General features: G+C 46.2%; 1 protein-coding gene across 1 annotated transcript in view; it reads left to right on the forward strand.

The window, feature by feature from the left end:
• The window catches only part of CCDC9B (coiled-coil domain containing 9B), a 364648-nt gene that overhangs the window by 82762 nt on the left and 262403 nt on the right, over positions 1 to 19483 (forward strand). Inside the window, exons 5-6 of the mRNA XM_082275011.1 lie at positions 10071 to 10187; positions 10891 to 11034. Of these exons, the coding sequence (XP_082131137.1) occupies positions 10071 to 10187; positions 10891 to 11034 (261 nt within the window). The remainder of the gene's footprint in view (positions 1 to 10070; positions 10188 to 10890; positions 11035 to 19483) is intronic.

The following is a 19483-nucleotide window of genomic DNA, read 5'->3' on the forward strand; positions in this document are numbered from 1 at the left end:
GGGTGTTCTGGTAGATCCTAAGCATTAATATTGGCATGCAATGCCAAGCTGCTGTTTCCAAAGCAAGCAAAGTCCTTTCTTGTATTAACAGAGGCATGGACTTCAGAGAGAGTGATATCATTTTGCCCCTGTACAAATCATTAGTAAGACCTCATCTAGAAGATGCAGTTCAGTTTTGGGCCCCAGCTCTCAAAAAGGATATCGGGGAACTGGAGAAAGAGGCAACCAAATTGATAAAGAGGCATGGAGGAGCTCAGCTATGAGGATCTGAAGCCATTAGACAAATTAGTGATATTAACACATACTGCCTCTTACCCAATAATCCCACAAAAATCTCTTAATCTATCCTTACTGAACATCTGCAGATGGGTAAAGATATGGGAGTTTTATCTTCCAAAACTGCTGAATACCTCTTTGTGGATAAACCAGTGGTGCCGATCTTCCATCATCTTCCCAAGATTCACAAGGTAGGTGGCCCTCTGCACGGACGACCCATTTTGGCTGAAATTGGCTCCTTATCAGAACGTTTGGGAGAATGGGTAGATCTGCACCTCCAGCCTTTGGTTTAAAGACTGCCAGGTTACATTAGGGACACCAGTACAGTTGTATCCCATATTACATCAGTCAAATGGTTGTCTACCTATGCATGGGCCACTTTGCATGTTAGGGTACTCTATTCTTTGATCCCCCACAGAGCTGGACTACAGGCTATTCGGTATCACCTGCAGTGTTACAGCTCTTATTCTTTAGAGTTACGGGATTTTATTCTATTGTGTTAGTTCCTATTAACTCATAACTATTTTTTGTTTGATGGTGCATACTACATGCAGTGCTGTGGGTCATCGATGGGTGCAAGACTTTCACCATCAATGGTGAATCTTTATATGGGCTGATGGGAGGAATGCTTTCTGTTCTCCTCCAGCAATCGTTTTTCCAAACAGATTGTTCGGTATGGTCTCTATATTGATGACCTCCTGATGGTGTGGGATGGAGACCCTGTAGGATTGCATGGTTTCTGTGAGCATCTTAATGGCAATCAGTTAAATCTATATTTTTCAATCGAATACAACATTTCTAGTATTAACTTTCTTGACATTACACTGCAGGGTGATTCCACTACAGGCAGTGTATCTACATGTACTTACAGAAATGTTCTGGTAATACTACTCTGTTTGCAGATAGTTGTCATCCATCCCACACCATCAATGCCATCCCTTATGTGGAGTTTATTCGAGCTAGACGCATTTGCTCAACAGATTCAGCCTTTGAACAGGAGTGTAGGGTCGATCCTCATCACCTATTGGAGAGAGGGTATAGTGTTCCCAACACACATCAGGGATTAAGAAGTTCTCTAATGAAGAATAGAGAGGAATTGCAAGCAGACATGCCCAGGAATAGAATAGTCAGTAGAAGTAAACCTTATACTTTTAGAAACAATGTAACCGGTCATCCCGTTACCTTTGTAACTAAATTTTCTCAAGAATATCAACAAAATAATAAAAAGGAATCTGCCTATTTTGTATACAGACAAAGGTTTAAATGTAATTTTAAAAGCAGGCTGTCGTTTTTCCAGTCGGAGAGCACCCACATTAGGAAATGCTTTAACACCCAGCATTTTTTCTTTTATGCAATGCCAACCCACCTGGCTGGCATATCCTGGGAACTATCCTTGTATCTATACTTGTAACATTAAGACTTGTAGGTACTGTCCTTTTGAGTGTGCTGGGCAAAACGTTGTTGCTACGGGTGAGAAGTTTACCATACAACAATATGTTAACTGTGACACAAATTTTGTAGTCTATCTGATTATTTGTACATTATGGGACCTACAATATATAGGCTGCACATCCCCTGAGAACCAGAATAAGGGAACACTATTGTGACACAAATAATTTAAATGTTAGAAATGTTTCCAATGCAACACGTAACTTTAGGGAATGCCATCAGGGTGTTCTTTCCTCATTGCATTTTAGAGGACTAGAACGCCTTTCTCTTACGTACTCTGACAGTCGCCGCCCACTCATACAGTCTTCACCAATGGGTATTGACCTCTTATCCACAGGAGCAAGCTAGGCATAAGACTTGTTAAAACCAATTTACATAGACACACCTACAGGGGGCTGTCCCACTGGTCCAATACCCCCGGCTAGCCTCATTCCCAATTCAGTTTGTCTTCTGCCTAGATAGGAGTAAGATAGGCTTTCCCTGTGCTGGGGGTACATGTCTCAGCCTTTCTTCTGTTTTTATTACTTTTATTTCTGAAAAGTGTTTTTTCTTTGCACTACTAGCTTTTTATTTGTTCTGCGCATGGTTAGTCAAATCTTCAGAAGACTACAGCGTTTGCGGAGCTGGGAATCGGACTAGTCGTCCTGGTACTCCAGGACAGAGGATCTTATGGACTCCCAGCTCGCCATCGAGCGTTTAGCAGGCTATGCGTACGCCCTGGCCTCGCAAACGACCTGCCCCTGTCCCCCGGGCGGACGCCCGCTAGTTGGCCACCTCGCCAGGATGCCTCAGTTGCGGTCTGACCGTGTGTGGCGTATGTCCTGTCCTTGGCGGACGGCACCCCCGCCACTTGGGGTAGGAGGTTCCCGTCGTGGAGAGGCGCCCACGCCATCTTGGTCGGGTAAGTAGTACTATGTGTGGGGCCTCTGTGCGGGATGACAGTCTGCTGGGTCTGTTCTCCCTCCCTCATGTCTGTGTCTGGGATCGCATCCTCCTGGTCCCTGCTGGGGAGTTACTGTGTGCGGAACACTGTGTGGGGGTTTATGAGGGTCCCTACCCTGTCGGCACTTTTTTGTGTTTTATGTGGATGTTCAGACATGTGGCGGCGGACCGCTACGGTAAAAAAAACGCGGGTCCGCCATGTTGGGTATGGGCGGTTGTCTGGCTCCACTGTGGGCTCTTCAGCAGCCATTTTTCCTCTGCAGTATTGGCGCCGTTCAGGCGCCATCTTGTGTGGCACGGTTCTCTGTTGACACGTGTCGGCGGCCATTTTCCCGGAGCCTCCCATTGCAATCAATAGGCATCCATTTTTCCTTAGCCTGTGCTTGCCTGGCTCTAAACGGTCTGACATCACTCCCTTTTCCTGCATACAGCGGAATCGTTCAGCAGAAGGGTAACGATCCTGGGGGTCTTCCATGCTGTTTGGGGGATATTCTCTTACTAATGGTAATTTTTCTTATATCTGTGGGTGCTTCAGTATGGTCCTAATTGCGGTGCATGTCGGCAGGTGTTGCCGCCATCGTGCCTTAAAGGGCCAGCGCCATGAAAACTTTTATTTATATTATGGGTGTCCCAGGATAGCAAACTTCCTCCCAGTCCTTGGTGGGTGATTCAGGTGCGCCTGAATCTTCTGCCCTTACTACGGCTCTTGCGACTTAGTGTCCAAGGGGGCTTTAGTGATGTCAGAACGGGCAGTTTGGCAAAAGACCTGGGCTTTTTCCCTATCCTCTGCTTCTGAGGTTGCACTGGACATTATACCTCCTGATGGGTTTCAGTCCTTCCATTCAGATGGGGAGGCGGGGGATGGGGTCGGGATGATCCCCCCCCCCCCGAGACGGCCAAAGAACACGCTGCCATGTCTGCGCTTATTTCCTCGGTTTAGGAGACACTGCATTTAGAGGATGAGCCCACCCACCGGGTAAGCAGTCTTCCTTGGGACTCGCAGAACCTGAAAAAGCAGCACAGGTATTCCTTGTCCCGCTGAGTTTTCACGTGACGGTGAACGAACTATGGCGTACATTTCATGCACCCTCTTGTGGTACCAAAACAGTTTCAATTCCGTTGCCCTTTCGCGTCTCCTACGGATTCGCGATGGACCGTGTCCCCTAAAGTGGATCGCACAGGGTCCAGGTTAAACAAGGCCACTGTCATGTCCTCGGAGGATTCTCCGGTGTTCAGTGCTCAAACGCACTCTGGAGGCGGATTCCGACCCTCCGACTACTGTGGAGATGGTGGAGCAGATGCGTCTGGCAGGTTTTTTGTACCTGTGTACCTAGGCTCCTCTAGCGGCTCGGCTGTCTGGTGTCACGGTGCTGCTCCATCGTTTAATGTGGCTGACGAGCTGGTCGGCTGACCAGACTCCAGGAAGACCGTGTCTGACATCCCTTATGAGGGGAATCGTCTTTTTTGGGGCATTCCCTGGACAAGTTGGTTTAAGGAGGCACTGGGGGCAGTAGCACTCTGCTGCCCCAGACCCCTGGGGTACGTTTTCCCGCGTTAAGCGGGGCCTTTCTTTAAACCGACTCGGGGTCCCTTCGTGCCTTCAAGGCACAGGTCAGGGGTAACCCCTTAAGGTAGAAAAGACAAAAAAAAAAAAGGGGCGCACCGACCTAGTGCATTACCATAAAACCATTTATTAAAATATTAAAAAGTGTACAAAGTACTCACAAGACTGGTGTGATACAACACACATCAAAATTGCATATACAGTCTCCAAGGTAGCCAGGTCCCAAATGTGACGAATGGACATGCAGATGGTCGCATGGGGCTGCTGTGGCTAGGTCGGTGCGCCCCTCTTTTCCTTTTTTCTTTTCTACCAGTTGGTTCTGGATACCCTTGATCCTGAATGGGGCAGCAAGACCAAGCAGCTCTCTCTACATCTGAGTTTGTAGTGCACCTCTTTTTACTCCATCAGACAGCACTCGAGCGCAGGAGATTTTGTTTTACTACTTGTAACCCTTTAAGGGCCAGGATGGTCAGAGGAAGCCCTGGGCGGGCAAGCAATACTCCACCCATGCCGGCCCGGCGGGTCCTTCCGCCTTCACCTGCAGGGACGCCCTCACCCACTTCAGGGTGGGGGGGACGTCTGCGCGGTTTCCTAGCCCTTTGGCTGCTCCAGGTACCGGACAGGTGAGTTCTTGAAATCATTTGATCGGGATACAAGCTTGCATTCCTATCGCGGCCAGTGGACGGATTCTTTCCCTCAAATCATCATTTGACCCCAGATCGGTTACACGATCTTCATCGGGCGGTTCAGGATTTCCTCGCCCAGGGAGTGATCGTCCTGGTGTCTCTTCAGGACAGGTTTCGGGAGTTTTCCTCGAAACTGTTCACTGTGCCCAGTAAGGAGGGCAATGTACGTCCATTTCTGGACTTGACAGCTCTGATCCGCTTCGCGCGGGTTCAAAGTTCCGCATGGAATCCCTCAGTTCGGTGGTGGCCTCCTTAAGTCCAGGAGATTCCTGGCTTCCACTGCTCTCATAGATGCGTGTTTACACATCGCTATATTAGCGGGTCTTCAGAGGTTCCTCCGATTCAGTCACTGAGGGTCACTATCAATTGGTGGCGTTACCTTTTGGTCTCGCTTCAGCTCCAAGGGTGTTTTCCCAAAGTGCTGGCTCCTTTTCTGGCCCTGTTGAGGGCACAGGGGATTGCGGTCTTGGGATATCTGGTCGATATCCTGTTATGATCGAGTGCCAGCCCAAGTCTCTTATGCGATCTGTCAACTATCGTTCAGACGCTCCGGGAGTTCGGATGGACCATCAGCATTCAGAAGTCGACTTGTCCCCTTCTGTTTGTCTCCCTTATCTGGGAATGGTCCTGGACTCTACCCGAGTAAAGGTTTCCTGCCGGAGGACATGCTCCGGACTCTACAGGACGAGGTCAGGTCCCTTCGGGACAAGGATTCCTCGTCGCTCAGGGCCTGCTTGCGGTCCCTGGGGTTGATGGTGTCAGCCTTCATGGCAATACCGTTTGCACAGTTCCACACACGATCTCTTCAAGCGGAGAACTTGACCAGGTGGGACAGGCTTCCTCATTCCTTGGAAAGGAGGATATCCGAGTTGCCAAGTCAGAGAGGATCTTCTCTGGTGGCTCCTGTCCCCGACTCTGACGAAGGTAAAAACTCCTTCCGCACGTTGTTCTGGACTGTGATCACCACGGATGCCAGCCTGTCAGTCTGGGGTGGCGTTCTGGGCATTAGGCCTGCCCAGGGCACTTGGTCGGAGGAGGAATCCTCCTTGCTGATGGACATCTTGGATTTGCGAGCGATCAGATTGTGCTTGCTCGGTTGGTCGGCTCATCTTCGGGGCCGCCCTGTGCGGGTCCAGACGGCCGACACCACTGAGGTGGCTTACTTCAAAATCATTACGGGGGCACCAGGAGTGCCCGGGCGGCCCAGGCAGTGACCATAATCCTGTCTTGGGCCGAGACGCAAGTCCCTGCGATTTCGGCTGTTCACATTCTGGGTGTGGAGCATTGGCAGGCCAATTATCTGAGCCGTCAGACCCCGGACCAGGGAGTATGGTCCATACACCCGGAGGTTTTTCAGATGCTGTGTGCGAGCTGAGGATCCCCAGATGTGGATCTGTTCGCCTCTCGGCTAACCAACATGGTGGGAAGGTTCGTGGCCCTAACGCATGTTCCTCTGGCGATCGCCTCGGATGCGCTGGTGGTGCCTTGGAATTAGTATCGCCTGTTTCCTGCCATTTTCTCCACTTCGGTTGTTGGCCAGGTTCCTTCGCGAGTTAGTCTCGGAACCAAAGTTGGTGATTCTGGTGGTCCCAGACTGGCCGCGCCGGTCTTGATACGTGGCCTTCGTCCAACTGTTCGTCGAGACTCCATGGTGGCTCCCGGTCGAGACGATCTGCTGTCTCAGGGGCCTATCTTCCATCCTGCTTTACGGTCGCTGACCTTAGCGGCGTGGCTGTTAAAAGCCAGGTCTTGAGAGATCGGGGTCTCTGGTCGGCGGTCTTTCCTGCCCTGCTCAGGGATAGGAAGGCCTTGTCCGGTAAGATCTATTACCGTACTTGGAAGGCTTATTTTGCCTGGTGTGAATCCAGGGGCATCCGTCCTCGCTCCCTTTCGGTGACAAGGGTGTTAGCCTTCCTCCATGCTGGTGTGGACCAGCGTCTTGCGCTGACCACTATTAAGGGCCTGTTGTCTGCACTGGATATCCTTTTTCAGTGCCCCTTGGCGTCTAATTCATCGATGGACACCTTTATCAAGGTGTGCGTCATTTGGCTCCTCCTCTGAGAGCGCCCTTACTTCCTTGGGACTATTACTTGGTCCTGTCCGTTTTGCAACGTCCTCCCTTTGAAAACATCAGCAAAATTTTTCTGCGTCTGCTGACGAGAAAGGTTACCTTTCTGGTGGCTATGACATCTGCTCGCAGAGTGTCAGAGTTGGCGGCCTTGTCTTGCCGTTCCCCTTATCTGGTGGTTCATAGGGATAAGGTGGTCTTGCGACCTAACCAATCCTTTCTTCCTGAGGTGGTTTCTGATTTTCACCTTCACGAGGATATTGTCTTACCTTTCGCTTTGTGCGAACCCTAAGCATCCTAATGTGCCTTGCATTCCTTGGATGTAGTCCGGGCGATCAGGGTCTCCCTGTCGTCCACGGCTTCCTTCAAAAAGTCGGTTTCTCTTTTTTGTCCTTCCCGAGGGACCTCGGAAGGGTATGGCTGCGTCTGCGGCAACCATTTTTAGATGGATCTGACAGACGTTTGTACAGGCCCTTTTCGTTTAGGGAACGGGTACGGCCCTTCCTTGTCAAGGCGCACTCTACCGGAGCGGTGAGTGCGTCCTGGGCTTTCCAGCAACAGGCTCAGTGGCCCGGGTGTGGAAGGTTGCGACTTGGTCGTCGGTGCACACCCTTTTCGAATTTTACAAACTTGAGGTTCTGGCATCTGCAGATGCTTCCTTCGGCCGCAAGGTTCTGTGTGCGGCAGTGCCTTAAGATGGGCCCTAGTTTTGCAGGTCCCTGGCTGTTGGGGTTGTTTTCCCCCTTAGTTATTGCTTTCCTGGGTTGTTTGCTCCAGTTGAGCTTTTCTGTTACCCAGAGGGTTTACCTTTCTGTTCAGATAAGGTTCCCTTCTCTGACATGGGTGCTGCGTTGCCTTTGTGACGGTTGCGCTTCCCACCCCTCATGTCTACACTGCTTTAGGACATCCCATTGGTGAAGACTGTATGAGTGGGCGGCGACTGTCAGAGGACGTAAGAGAAAACTGAATTTTTGTAAAATCTTACCGTAAAATTCCTTTCTCTGAGTCCTCTGACAGTCGCCGCCCCCACCCCTCTTTTGGGGTTCATGGACTATCTACTGCTTGCTACCAAACTGAATTGGGAATGAGGCTAGCCGGGGGTATTGGACCAGTGGGACAGCCCCCTGTAGGTGTGTCTATGTAAATTGATTTGTTTTAACAAGTCTTATGCCTAGCTTGCTCCTGTGGATAAGAGATCAATACCCATTGGTGAAGACTGTATGAGTGGGCGGCGACTGTTAGAGTACGTAAGAGAAAGGCGTTCTAGTCCTCTAAAATGCAATGAGGAAAGAACACCCTGAAGGAATTTTATGGTAAGATTTTACAAATATTCAGTTTTCTCACTCACCAAGAGGGGGCGATAGGGAGAGAAGGTTACTAGGAAGAGAGGCATGGTGGATTTTTAGACTTAATTCCATATCACCTTGGGGGGTTAAACCTGAGATGGAATCTAGATCTTCACATATATTAAATGGTCTCTCTCCAGTATCTCTCTTCCCTTTTGGTCTCTTTATATTTTTTCTTTATTATTTTCATTTTTATCTATGCATACTATCATTGTGTAGTTTGTGGATATCAAGTGGCACATACATGGGTTTCCATCGTATATACTACAGCTGATTCTAATATTTGTTAATTGTTTGCAATTAATTGGGACAATGAATGGGTGGAGCCTGTGATATGTAGAGTCCCTATATAATTCAAAGTTTTGTTTCTAAATGTAGTTATGACTAAGGCCTTATAGGCTGAAACACATCAACTGATCTCATCAGCAGTTGTGTACTGTGGTTCCTGAATAAAGATGAAGATTTTTTAAGAGCAACTACCGGTGTGCGGATCATCTTCCTACACGAGGAAAGATTAGAGGAACTGAATTTATTCTCTCTTGAGAAGAGGAGATTAAGGGGGGGAAATGATCAACATGTATAAATACGTTCAAGGCGAAAGGGGGGCACATAATAATGGGTCCTGAATTGCACAGTGTGTGCCAGTTGGAAAGTACAGTTTGACAGGATTCTACAATATACTTTACCTCAAGCCAGAGCAAGGCAGGAGGGAAGTATTCTGTGACTTGTTGCAGTATAACAGTGTTGCTGGTTCTACAATTTTCACAGTCCTGGATCTTCTGGACTACAAGTCGAGGATTCAGCACTTCTCTCAAGCTATTAAGTGTTCTCAGAGATTGGGGGTGTTGGCTGGCGTCAAGGATGCACCAACAGGCATTTTTCAGGAACGAAGTCCCAAGTGTATATAGTTGAAGCCTCAAGGAGTATCCCACTTATTCCCTTCTCCCATCCCCTTTTATCTACAATAAAACAACACCACAAAGATGCTTGAGTGGTTCATGTCTCGGTCTTCACACCCAGGGCCACAGCTCACATGGGCTGGAAAGGTAACCGGTAACAGTGGCAGACCCACATCAGGCCACAGGCCTGGAAAACCTGCTACATAAAACTAACATGTACACATGTGTTCCTGTTCTGGTGGAGGTTCTAAATTTACTTGCTGCTACTATAACAATTTTATTTTTTTATTTTTTTTTTTTTTTGCCTGTATACCCATTTAGGGGATTTATTTCTTAATGTCCTGTCTGACACCCACTTAAATTGACAGGAAGTGAGGAGATGATCCCTTACTACTTGTATCAATTTGAAACCTGAGAGACAGTAGTTAAGACTTCTATCAAATAAAATTAATAAAAGGTTGGTAGTGTGTCCTTCCCCCAATTTATTTAGAGCAAATAAAAAAAACCCATTGAAGTGGAGAGACACATCCCTTAAAAAAGATAGCCAGCATAGTTGCCCAGAACAGCCCAAGATCCAGGACTGTCCTGTTAGAGTGGAAATGTACTCTTTACTCATTGCTCCAGCAAATCAGGCAATTTCCAGGTATTATAGCTGTCCAAAGTAAGCACAAGAAGATTGGAACTGTTCCTAAGCAGTTACAGTATTGGTACCTCACTATTTCTAAGCCTAAATTACACCGAAAATAAATGCTACATGTCACTCTGATAAATTGTGTATATTTACCGTGTTTTAGAAATGGAAGGCAGATGACCTAACTTTTTGTTTTCTTGGTTTTGCAGGAAAAAAGAATTGTAAGTGAGATTTGGAATAGCTCTGACAGCGAAGATGAGCAGAGATTAACTGTGCATGTGGGAAAAGAAGTGCAGCTTGCCGTTACAGTGGACAGTAAAGTTGAGGTTAGCTGCAGTAATTTGTTTTTTCAAATTGATGTTGAATAATTTGTTAATAGAAACCACTTTTATTGTATTGCTAACAGATGCGTGCTGTTTTTGGAAGCATGTTTTGTTTTTCTCCTTTAACCCTTTATGAGCTCAGGGCAACAGAGATACTGGGATTATTGGTTCTTCCTACAGTGTTGGATTTTGGTTATCCTAGGCCCTTGCCTTGCCAATACTACTATACCAAGTGAAGGGGGTGTGTCCTTTACTTTCAATTAGCTTTCAGAGATCTCACTGAGCTCTGCAGAGTGTTATTCCAGCTTTCCACACCCTTTTTATTGACATATCAGACAAGTTTTATAAATTCTGGACTTTAAACAGATGTAGAGAAGAGAAAACTGCAGAAATAACTGGAATAAGTTATGTAGGAGGATTTGTTTTAATTTCTCTGTATCACCTGAGGCAAGTCATTTGACTGGGTATGTGTAAGGGTTTACAACCACTTTAATGCCTTCTTCCTCTTTTCTTTGTTATTTAAGTAGACAATTAAAGAAAATTTACTTTTTCCTTTCTTTGTAGATGCTGTGGATTTAGAAATTCCATCTCTGCCTGTATGATTTAAGCTTGGCACATCTCCCTTCCTGGTCATTGATTACTTGTTTTAGGCACTACTTTAATGTTTTTACACCATTAGTATCTGCAGTGTTTTTCTCTTTTGCAGGGAAAGAAAGTATTCAATCAGAAAAGTGAGCAAGACTGCATACTGGTGACAAACAAAGCTCCTAATTTGACTATGGAAGAAGTGGATCATCTGTTTTCCTTTGGTAGAGGACGTTGTATGCAGATCGCAATTGCCATGGAACAAGTATGTATTTCTTAAGGTTGTGCTAAAAGCATCTTTTTAGTTTTTTTTATGGTCAAATATTTTCCAGAAAAAGGATTGTATTTTACAGCCAGTACCTTCTCCATAAAAATTGACAAACATTTAAAGAAAGTGATTGTTGGTGTTCTTTATATAACATTTATTTGGAAGCTCTGAACAACCTTTAGAACCGAGCTGGACCCATGCCTGGACAATCTGTGTTAGCTGTATTTGCACACCAGTACCTTTCAATAACAAAACTGTAGTTTACATTTTTGCTTAGTTAAGAGTTAGGTGAAAATGCTAAATAAACTGATAATGCACATAAGAGCTGTTTTACCGGCTATACCGGCTAGTGGACTGTATTTCTATCCACCCAGTTTGGGTCGATCTCTGCCCTCATAGCACAGCACTGTTTAGCAGTAAGGGGACCTTATCCTCGGAAGTTTCATTGCAGCACATTGAAATTGCTCCTTATGCCCCTTTGTTGTCTCCCTTTCTAAGCTCTGCAGTGCAGACTATACAATAGACTGGAAAAAGCTGGCACCAAGGAAAATTAAGGTACTTACTCTCCTTTGATTTGAAAAAAATACATTTCACAGCGTATTAATTATGAACAGTATGCAAAGGAGCAAGGCACTTGCTTCCACTGTCAATTAGTAAAAAAGGTGATGTATTTTTTTTTTAACCTGCTAAAAAATAATTATATTGTATTCTGGTTGGTTTTTTCAGGCCCATGGAGCTGGATTTTTTTAATGTTGGGCTACTAAGTAGCTATATGGAAATATTGTTTCAAAAAATTTCTACATATGTTCAATGTTAACTACAAATAAGCAGCAGAGTTCTTGGCTCCTTAAATAAGAAATCTCAACAGGAATAAAAGTGTACGTGCTAGTACAGTGACTCATTTCAGCAAATAGGCTGCCCTTCAGAAACAAAAAGTACAACCATTTGGGAAAGAAAGTACAGACTTTATGTCTGTCTTTTTGGCTCAAGGCTACCCCTGTTGTCCATTTCATTTTCCTCTGGGCTCCTGCTTTTAGTCTTTTCTATCACCCTATTTATTCCTTTCACCTTCCACTATCATTCTCTTTCATCCACCTCTTTTTGTCCGTTTTTCCTTCCTCCCACATCCTGCTGTCATTCTCACCCAGAAGCTCGATTGGGTCCTCTTACTTTCTTGTGGTCATTCTGTGTATTCTTTGTATGTGTTTGTCAGGGAAGACATATACAGGACATTTGCACTGACATAACCCCTGCATGAGTGGTGATGGCGCTTATGTCAAGTGTGTGCTTACTGTCAGAGACAAGTGTGTTGTTCAAAACTCATTAGAAATTCCTCTCCTGCTAAGCAGCATGGTCCAAAAACAGCAGGGGGAGGATCGCACTAGTAACCACCATGCTATCTCCCCAACTGCCGCACGGATCAAAACAGGATAAAGTGCTACATCCAATTTTTCTTGTTGGGGTCTGGCAGAAACTAGGAATATTATAGGGAGACATCTCTTTTTTAACACATTGGCCCCATAAAAGACAATAAGGGAGTTTTGGCCACAGAGGACAGGGAAAAGGCGGTAGTGTTAAATAATTTCTTCTCTTCACAAAAGAATTGGGGGGGCTACACTAACCCAGCTTGTAAGGCCAAACCAAACAACACACCTCAGGAAATACCGCCATGGCTAACAGAAGATAGACTTAGAACTAAACTAGAGAAACTTAACCACTTGCCGACCGCCGCACGACTATATACGGCGGCGGTCAGCCCCTCACAGGCAAAGTGACGTACCGGTACGTCACTAGCCTGTGAGCCAATAGGGGGCGAGCGCGCGTCGCCGGAGGTGCGCCCCCGCTCGTTGCCTAAGCAGCCCGCGCGTGTGACCGGCGGACCCGATGTCCGCCGGTCACTCATGATCGTCGGATACAGCGGGAGAAAGGCAGGCGGCTAATGTAAACAAAGCCGCCTGTCTTTCACCCCTGTGTAACAGCACAGATCATACGGTCCTGCTATGTAGGACCGTTGATCTCTGCTGTTGCACACACAGCCACATCCAATCACAGTTAGAAGCACGCCCCTAGGGACACACTTAACCCCTCCCTCTCCAATAAAGTTAACCCCTTCCCCTTCCAGTGTCATTTTTACAGTAACAGTGCATATGTATAGCACTGATTACTGTAGTAATGTCACTGGTACCCCCAAAAATGTCAGTCAAGGGTCCGATCTGTCCGCCGCAATGTCGCAGTCCCGCAAAAAAAAAATCGCAGATCACCGCCATTACTCGTTAAAAAGAAAAAAAAAATTACAAAAATCTTTCCCTTAGTAAACAAGATCATCGAGCTGAACACACCTGTTAGTAAGAACCCGGCTTCACAAAAAATGTTTTAAACGGTACTGCACTATCTGGATCTTTCCTTTTTTATACATCCCTTACTGGAGGTGGATAACAGGAGGAGCGTTGCTGCAGGAAAAGGTACCTGTCTGGAGGGAACGCATCCCGACCCTGGTGGGTCACTAAAGCTCGTACGGTCCTAGTGTCATAAGGCACATAGGACCCACGTAATCTGGTCAGTGTGAAATTCATCTATCTTGTCATGGTGGAACAAAAGGAGGGACACCAGGGAGAGAGTGGATTCACCTATTATGAAGCACTAAGCACTATTCACTGTGCACTTTATTTTGAACTCTCATCACTAAGAAGTCACATTTATTATAAACTTTTTCTGCACATGAGCCTATTTTGCACATAAACTTTAAGAAAATCTTATGAGAACACTAAATGTTTTTTGCACTTTATATTAATTTGTAAATTTTTATATTTATTATCATATTTATTAACTATTGCAATCTGTAGTATTCAAGTATATTTAAAATTTTATATATCTTTTGCATTAGATCACAGGGTTTATGTCATTTTATAATTTTAAATATTGCAAATCATTTTTAAGCAAGCGCTATAGGTAATCCCATATATACAGATTACTTCACATTTGAGCACTCGCACTTTACTATAGCAGCTGCAAATCACATTTATTTGATTGGTTATTTATAAGTTTTAGGTCTCTCCACTCAGCGCGGGAAATATACTTCTGTATAAAAAATTTTGATTTTTACATTTTTTTTTCATATAAAAAAAATGTGAAAAATATTGTTATTTTTGCAAAATTGTCGCGTTTTTTGTTTATAACGCATGATCAAAAAATCGCACAGGTGATCAAATACCACCAAAAGAAAGCTCTGTTTGTGGGAAAAAAAGGACGTCAATTTCATTTGGGTACAGCGTCGCACGACCGCGCAATTGTCCGTTAAAGTCACGCAGTGCCGAATCGCAAAATAGGCCCTGGTCAGGAAGGTGTTAAAATCTTCCGGGGCTTAAGTGGTTAACATAAATAAATCACCCGGACCGGATGGCTTGCACCCGAGGGTTCTTAAGGAGCTCAGCCAGGTGATTGTCAGACCATTATTCTTAATCTTTAAGGATAGTTTACAGACGGGTATGGTGCAAGCTGATTGGAAAAAAGCCAACGTGGTACCAATGGAAAAAAGCCAAAGTGGTACCAATATTTAAAAAGGGACCGAGATACATCCTGGGTAACTATAGGCCGGTCAGCCTAACATCAGTAGTCTGCAAGATTTTTGAGGGGTTGTTAAGGGACCACATACAAGACTTTAGTAATGAAAATGGTATTATTAGTAGTAATCGGCATGGATTCATGAAAAATCGTTCTTGCCAAACCAATCTATTAACCTTCTATGATGAAGTGAGCTGCCACCTAGATAAAGGTAAGCCTGTGGATGTGGTGTATCTGGATTTTGCAAAGGCCTTTTGACACCTTTTCCCACAAACGCTTACTGTTCAAACTAAGGTAGGTAGGTATGGACCATAAGGTGAGTACCTGGATAGAGAACTGGCTCCTGGGAAGGTTGCAAATGGTGGTGATTAATGGGGAGTACTCAGATTGGGCGGGTGTGGAAAGCGGGGTCCCCCAGGGCTCTGTCCTGGGGCCAATCCTGTTTAATTTATTCATAAATGATCTAGAGGAGGGGATATCGAGTAAAATCTCAGTATTTGCGGATGATACTAAATTAAGCATGCCAATATCTTCTGGGCAGGATGTGGAAACCTTACAAGCGGACCTGAACAAAATAATGGGGTGGGCAACTACATGGCAGATGAGGTTTAATGTTGAAAAATGTAAAGTAATGCACTTGGGTGCCAGAAACCAGAATGCAAGCTACTCATTATGGGGGGAACCTCTGGGTGAGTCTAGGATGGAAAAGGACCTGGGGGTACTGGTAGACAACAGGCTTGGCAGTGGCATGCAATGCCAAGCCGCTGCAAGCAAAGCCAACAGAATACTGGGATGTATAAAAAAGGGGATTCACTCCAGAAATAGAGATTATTCTCCCACTCTACAAGACTCTGGTCCGGCCACATCTGGATTATGCTGTCCAGTTCTGGACACCGGTCCTCAGGAAGGATGTGCTAGAACTGGAGAAAGTCCAGAGAAGGGCAACAAAAATAATTAGGGGAATGGAGGACATCAGCTATGAGGAAAGACTACAAGCACTGAACTTATTCTCTCTGGAGAAGAGACGATTGACGGGAGATATGATATCAATGTACAAATACTGTACTGGCATATGGAAAAACCTATTTAGAGAAAGGGAATACAATAAAACACGTGGCCACTCACTAAAACTAGAGGAAATGCGGTTTAACCTTAAAATACGCAGGGGGTTCTTCACTGTAAGAGCAGTAAGGATGTGGAATTCTCTTCCACAAACAGTCGTATCAGCAGGGAACATTGATAGTTTCAAAAAACTATTAGATGGGCACCTTAAAGACCACAACATACAGGGGTATACAATGTACGGTTAACAGCAAGCACACACACACCTCATAGGTTGAACTGGAAGGACTGATGTCTTTTTTCAACCTCACTAACTATGTAACAAATCTGCCCGTAACCCCGCAATGGTTCGAAGAAGCTCTGGCCTGGTAAGCCAAGAGCGGTTCCTTCAGGACCTCAGACAAGCCCACTTCTGCCTTATGGGGGCAACCTTACCCGTATCTGGGGTGGGGGGATGTCTTTGCTTCTTTCTGGATCCGTGGACCCCCTTGATTTAAGACAAATGGATCCACGAGTTCATTCGGTCCGGTTACAAGATTGGGTTTCGGTCTTTGCCTCTGGCAAGGGTCTTCCCTTCCAATCTGCGCTTGTCCCCAGATCGCCTACGAGGTCTTCTTGGGGCGGTACAGGATCTGCTCTCACAAGGGGTCATTGTACCGGTTCGAGAATCGGAATGCTTTCAATGGTTTTATTCCAACCTATTTACTATTCTCAGGAAGGAAGGCAAGGTCTGTTCGATCCTGGACCTCAAGGCCTTGAACTGCTTCATGCGGGTTCATACATTTTGAATGGGGTCCATTCGCACAGTAGTGGCATCCCTTCATCAAGGGGATTTTCTGGTCTCTATCGACATCAAGGGCGCTTACCTTCATATCCCAATATATGGCAGGCATCAGCGTTTCTTTCGCTTTGCCGTGGGCGAGGAGCACTACCAATTTGTGGCTTTACCCTTTGGTCTCACCTTGGCTTTGCGGGTATTCACAAACATTTTGGCCCCGGTGTTCTGTTACGGCAGAAGGGGATTGCGGTACTGGGGTACCTGGACGACCTACTTCTGCAAACAGCGTCTCCAAATGTCCTGAAAGACAATCTGGACATTTCGGTGTGAACTTTGCAAGAGTTTGGGTGGAAAGTGATTTTCCAAAAATCTGCTCTGCTCCCGTCTACCAAACTGGACTATCTGGGCCTGACCCTGGACTAGGCCTCGGCCCGGGTGTTTCTTCCGGAGGAGAAACTCCAGAAGTAGCAGAATATGATTTGGCTCCTGTTTTCGAACCGGCGGTCATCTCTTAGGACTTGCATACAAGTTCTGGGCCTGATGGTCTCCACCTTCGGGCGGTTAGGTTTGCTCAGTTCCATATCAGATCTCTGCAAAAGGATATTCTTCCCAAAGGGAACTAGTATTCACAGTCTCTAGTAGAGATCGACCGATTATCGGCAACACCGATATATCGACGGCCGATATACAATTTCCCCGATATATATTGGAATCGACTTTTGGATTTACCGATATTGCCGTGACGTCATTGCGTATGTTGCGACGCATGCCTCCGCGCATTGGGCAGCTTCTGCGGCCTTCTTAGGCCACCTCCCTCAGCCTCGTTAGTGTTTTTTACCCGCCGCGGCCACACTGGAGTCGCTCAGGACAGTGAGTGATCTTCTAGTTCTATCAAAGACCAGTCACAGACACTGTGCACGTGTAACACAGCCGTCGCGGCCACCCACCACCCACAGCTGCCCGGTGCCAGTCAGCCACCCAGTCCCACAGGCCTACCAGCCAGCCAACCACAGGCCGTGCCAGACTGTACCTGCCAGCCACCCACCACACAGGGTGCCAGCCAGCCAGCAAAGGGTGCCAGCCACCCACCACAGGGTGCCAGCCACCGAGGGGTGCCACGCCAGCCACCCAGCCAGCCACCGAGGGGTGCCACGGCAGTCAGCCAGCCATCCACCCACCAAGGGGTGCCGGGGTGCCAGCCACCCAGCCACCACAGGGTGCCAGCCAGCCACCCAGCCACCACAGGGTGCCAGCCAGCCACCCAGCCACCACAGGGTGCCAGCCAGCCACCCAGCCACCACAGGGTGCCAGCCAGCCACCCAGCCACCACAGGGTGCCAGCCAGCCACCCAGCCACCACAGGGTGCCAGCCAGCCACCCATCACAGGGTGCCAGCCAGCCACCCACCAAAGGGTGCCAGCCTATATTGGTGCCTTTTCAAGTTTCAATGGAGATGGATGGAGATAGTCCCAGACCACACTTTTCATTTTTCTATTTCTCTTCTCCGTCTCCAGGAAAATAAGCAGCACTGTGCAACACTTGCAAAAACATTGTAAGCATGGGATCGATAACTGCAAAAAACAAAAATATGTCTAATCTTTTGGCCCATCTAAGAGTTCATCATGTTGAATTGTATAATCCAGGACAGAAAAAACAAAGTTAATCACAAGTTGAAACATCACTATCCCAGGCAACAATAACAGATACGTTTCAGAAAAAAAAAAACAGGTGGCTAAAATCTGATAGAAGATCCCAAAAGCTGGACAGAGTAATCAGAGCTGATGGTCACTGATAGTGTCTGACTCTGGATTTAAGCAGTTGGTGTCCCTTCTTGAGCCAAGATACACACTGAAGAGTGACAAATTTCGTCGAACTGAAATGCTGCAAAAGATTCACCAAAAGGTAATTGAGAAAATAAAGGCTATGCTGAAACCAGAGAATGCTGGCAACTCGCGCTCATTCACGACTGATTGCTGGTCAGGACAAACAGAATCACCAATGAGTCTTACATGCCACTGCATTGACAGCGGATGGACAAGAAGGCATTTGGTGTTGAATACAAAAGTGATGCAAGGATCCTACACTGGGAGTACATTAGAGAAATGTTTCTAGGCATGCTAAAAGAATGGGGAATCACCAAAGACCGAGTGATGCTTGTGCTGTGAGACAGTGGAGCGAACATGGTTAAAGGTATGAGACTTGCTGAAGTGTCAGACTTCAGTTGCATGGCACACACCCTCCAACTTGTGGTAAATGATGGTCTGTCAAACCAGAAAGCATTGCTTGACATTATTAGCATGCTGAAGAAGTGTGCAGGCCATTTCCACCATTCTATTATTGCCAAGCAGTGACTGAGGTGCATTCAGGAAGACCATGGCCTACCCAAAAACAACTTGATACAGGCTGTTCCAACACAATGGAACTCAACGCTACACATGTTACAAAGGTTGCTGAAGCGAGCTCTCACTATATATTCTGGTGAATATGGACTTGGAGGACATTCTTGTCCTACTGCTGATCAGTGGGACATAGTAGCCAACGATATTGAAACGCTCCTACCCATTGAGGAAGTGACACTAGAGGTGAGTCATTACGACTCCTCTCTGTCCTCTGTCATCCCATGTGTGAGAGTGCTGAAGATGCTTCTTCAACGGGAAGAACCCAACACACGTGGCATTAAAGCTTGTAGGCAGGCCATGAGGGACAGCCTCGCCAAACGGTTTGAGAAGCATGAGGAGAATAAAAATGTTGTGCTTGCATGTCTTATGGATCCTCAATACATGAACCATCCTTTCTCGGTACTCTTGTTTGTTATATTGTTGTATTCTTATAAAACTAATAAAAATATTTGTCAAAAAAAAAAAAAAGAACCATCCTTTCTCTTCTGATGTATTGGCCAAGGCAAAACAATGGCTGACAGAAGATATTCAACAGAACATGCAGGAGGTTCCTCCTGACGAAAAGTCAAGTGAAGGTTTCTGATGTGGAAGAGCAGGATGCAGGAGAAAAATGTCCAAAAAGACATCGGACAAGAGAAAATTCATCA

This window comes from Pelophylax lessonae (assembly GCF_965119305.1).
Source record: "Pelophylax lessonae genome assembly, chromosome: 13".
Classification (NCBI taxonomy): domain Eukaryota; kingdom Metazoa; phylum Chordata; class Amphibia; order Anura; family Ranidae; genus Pelophylax; species Pelophylax lessonae.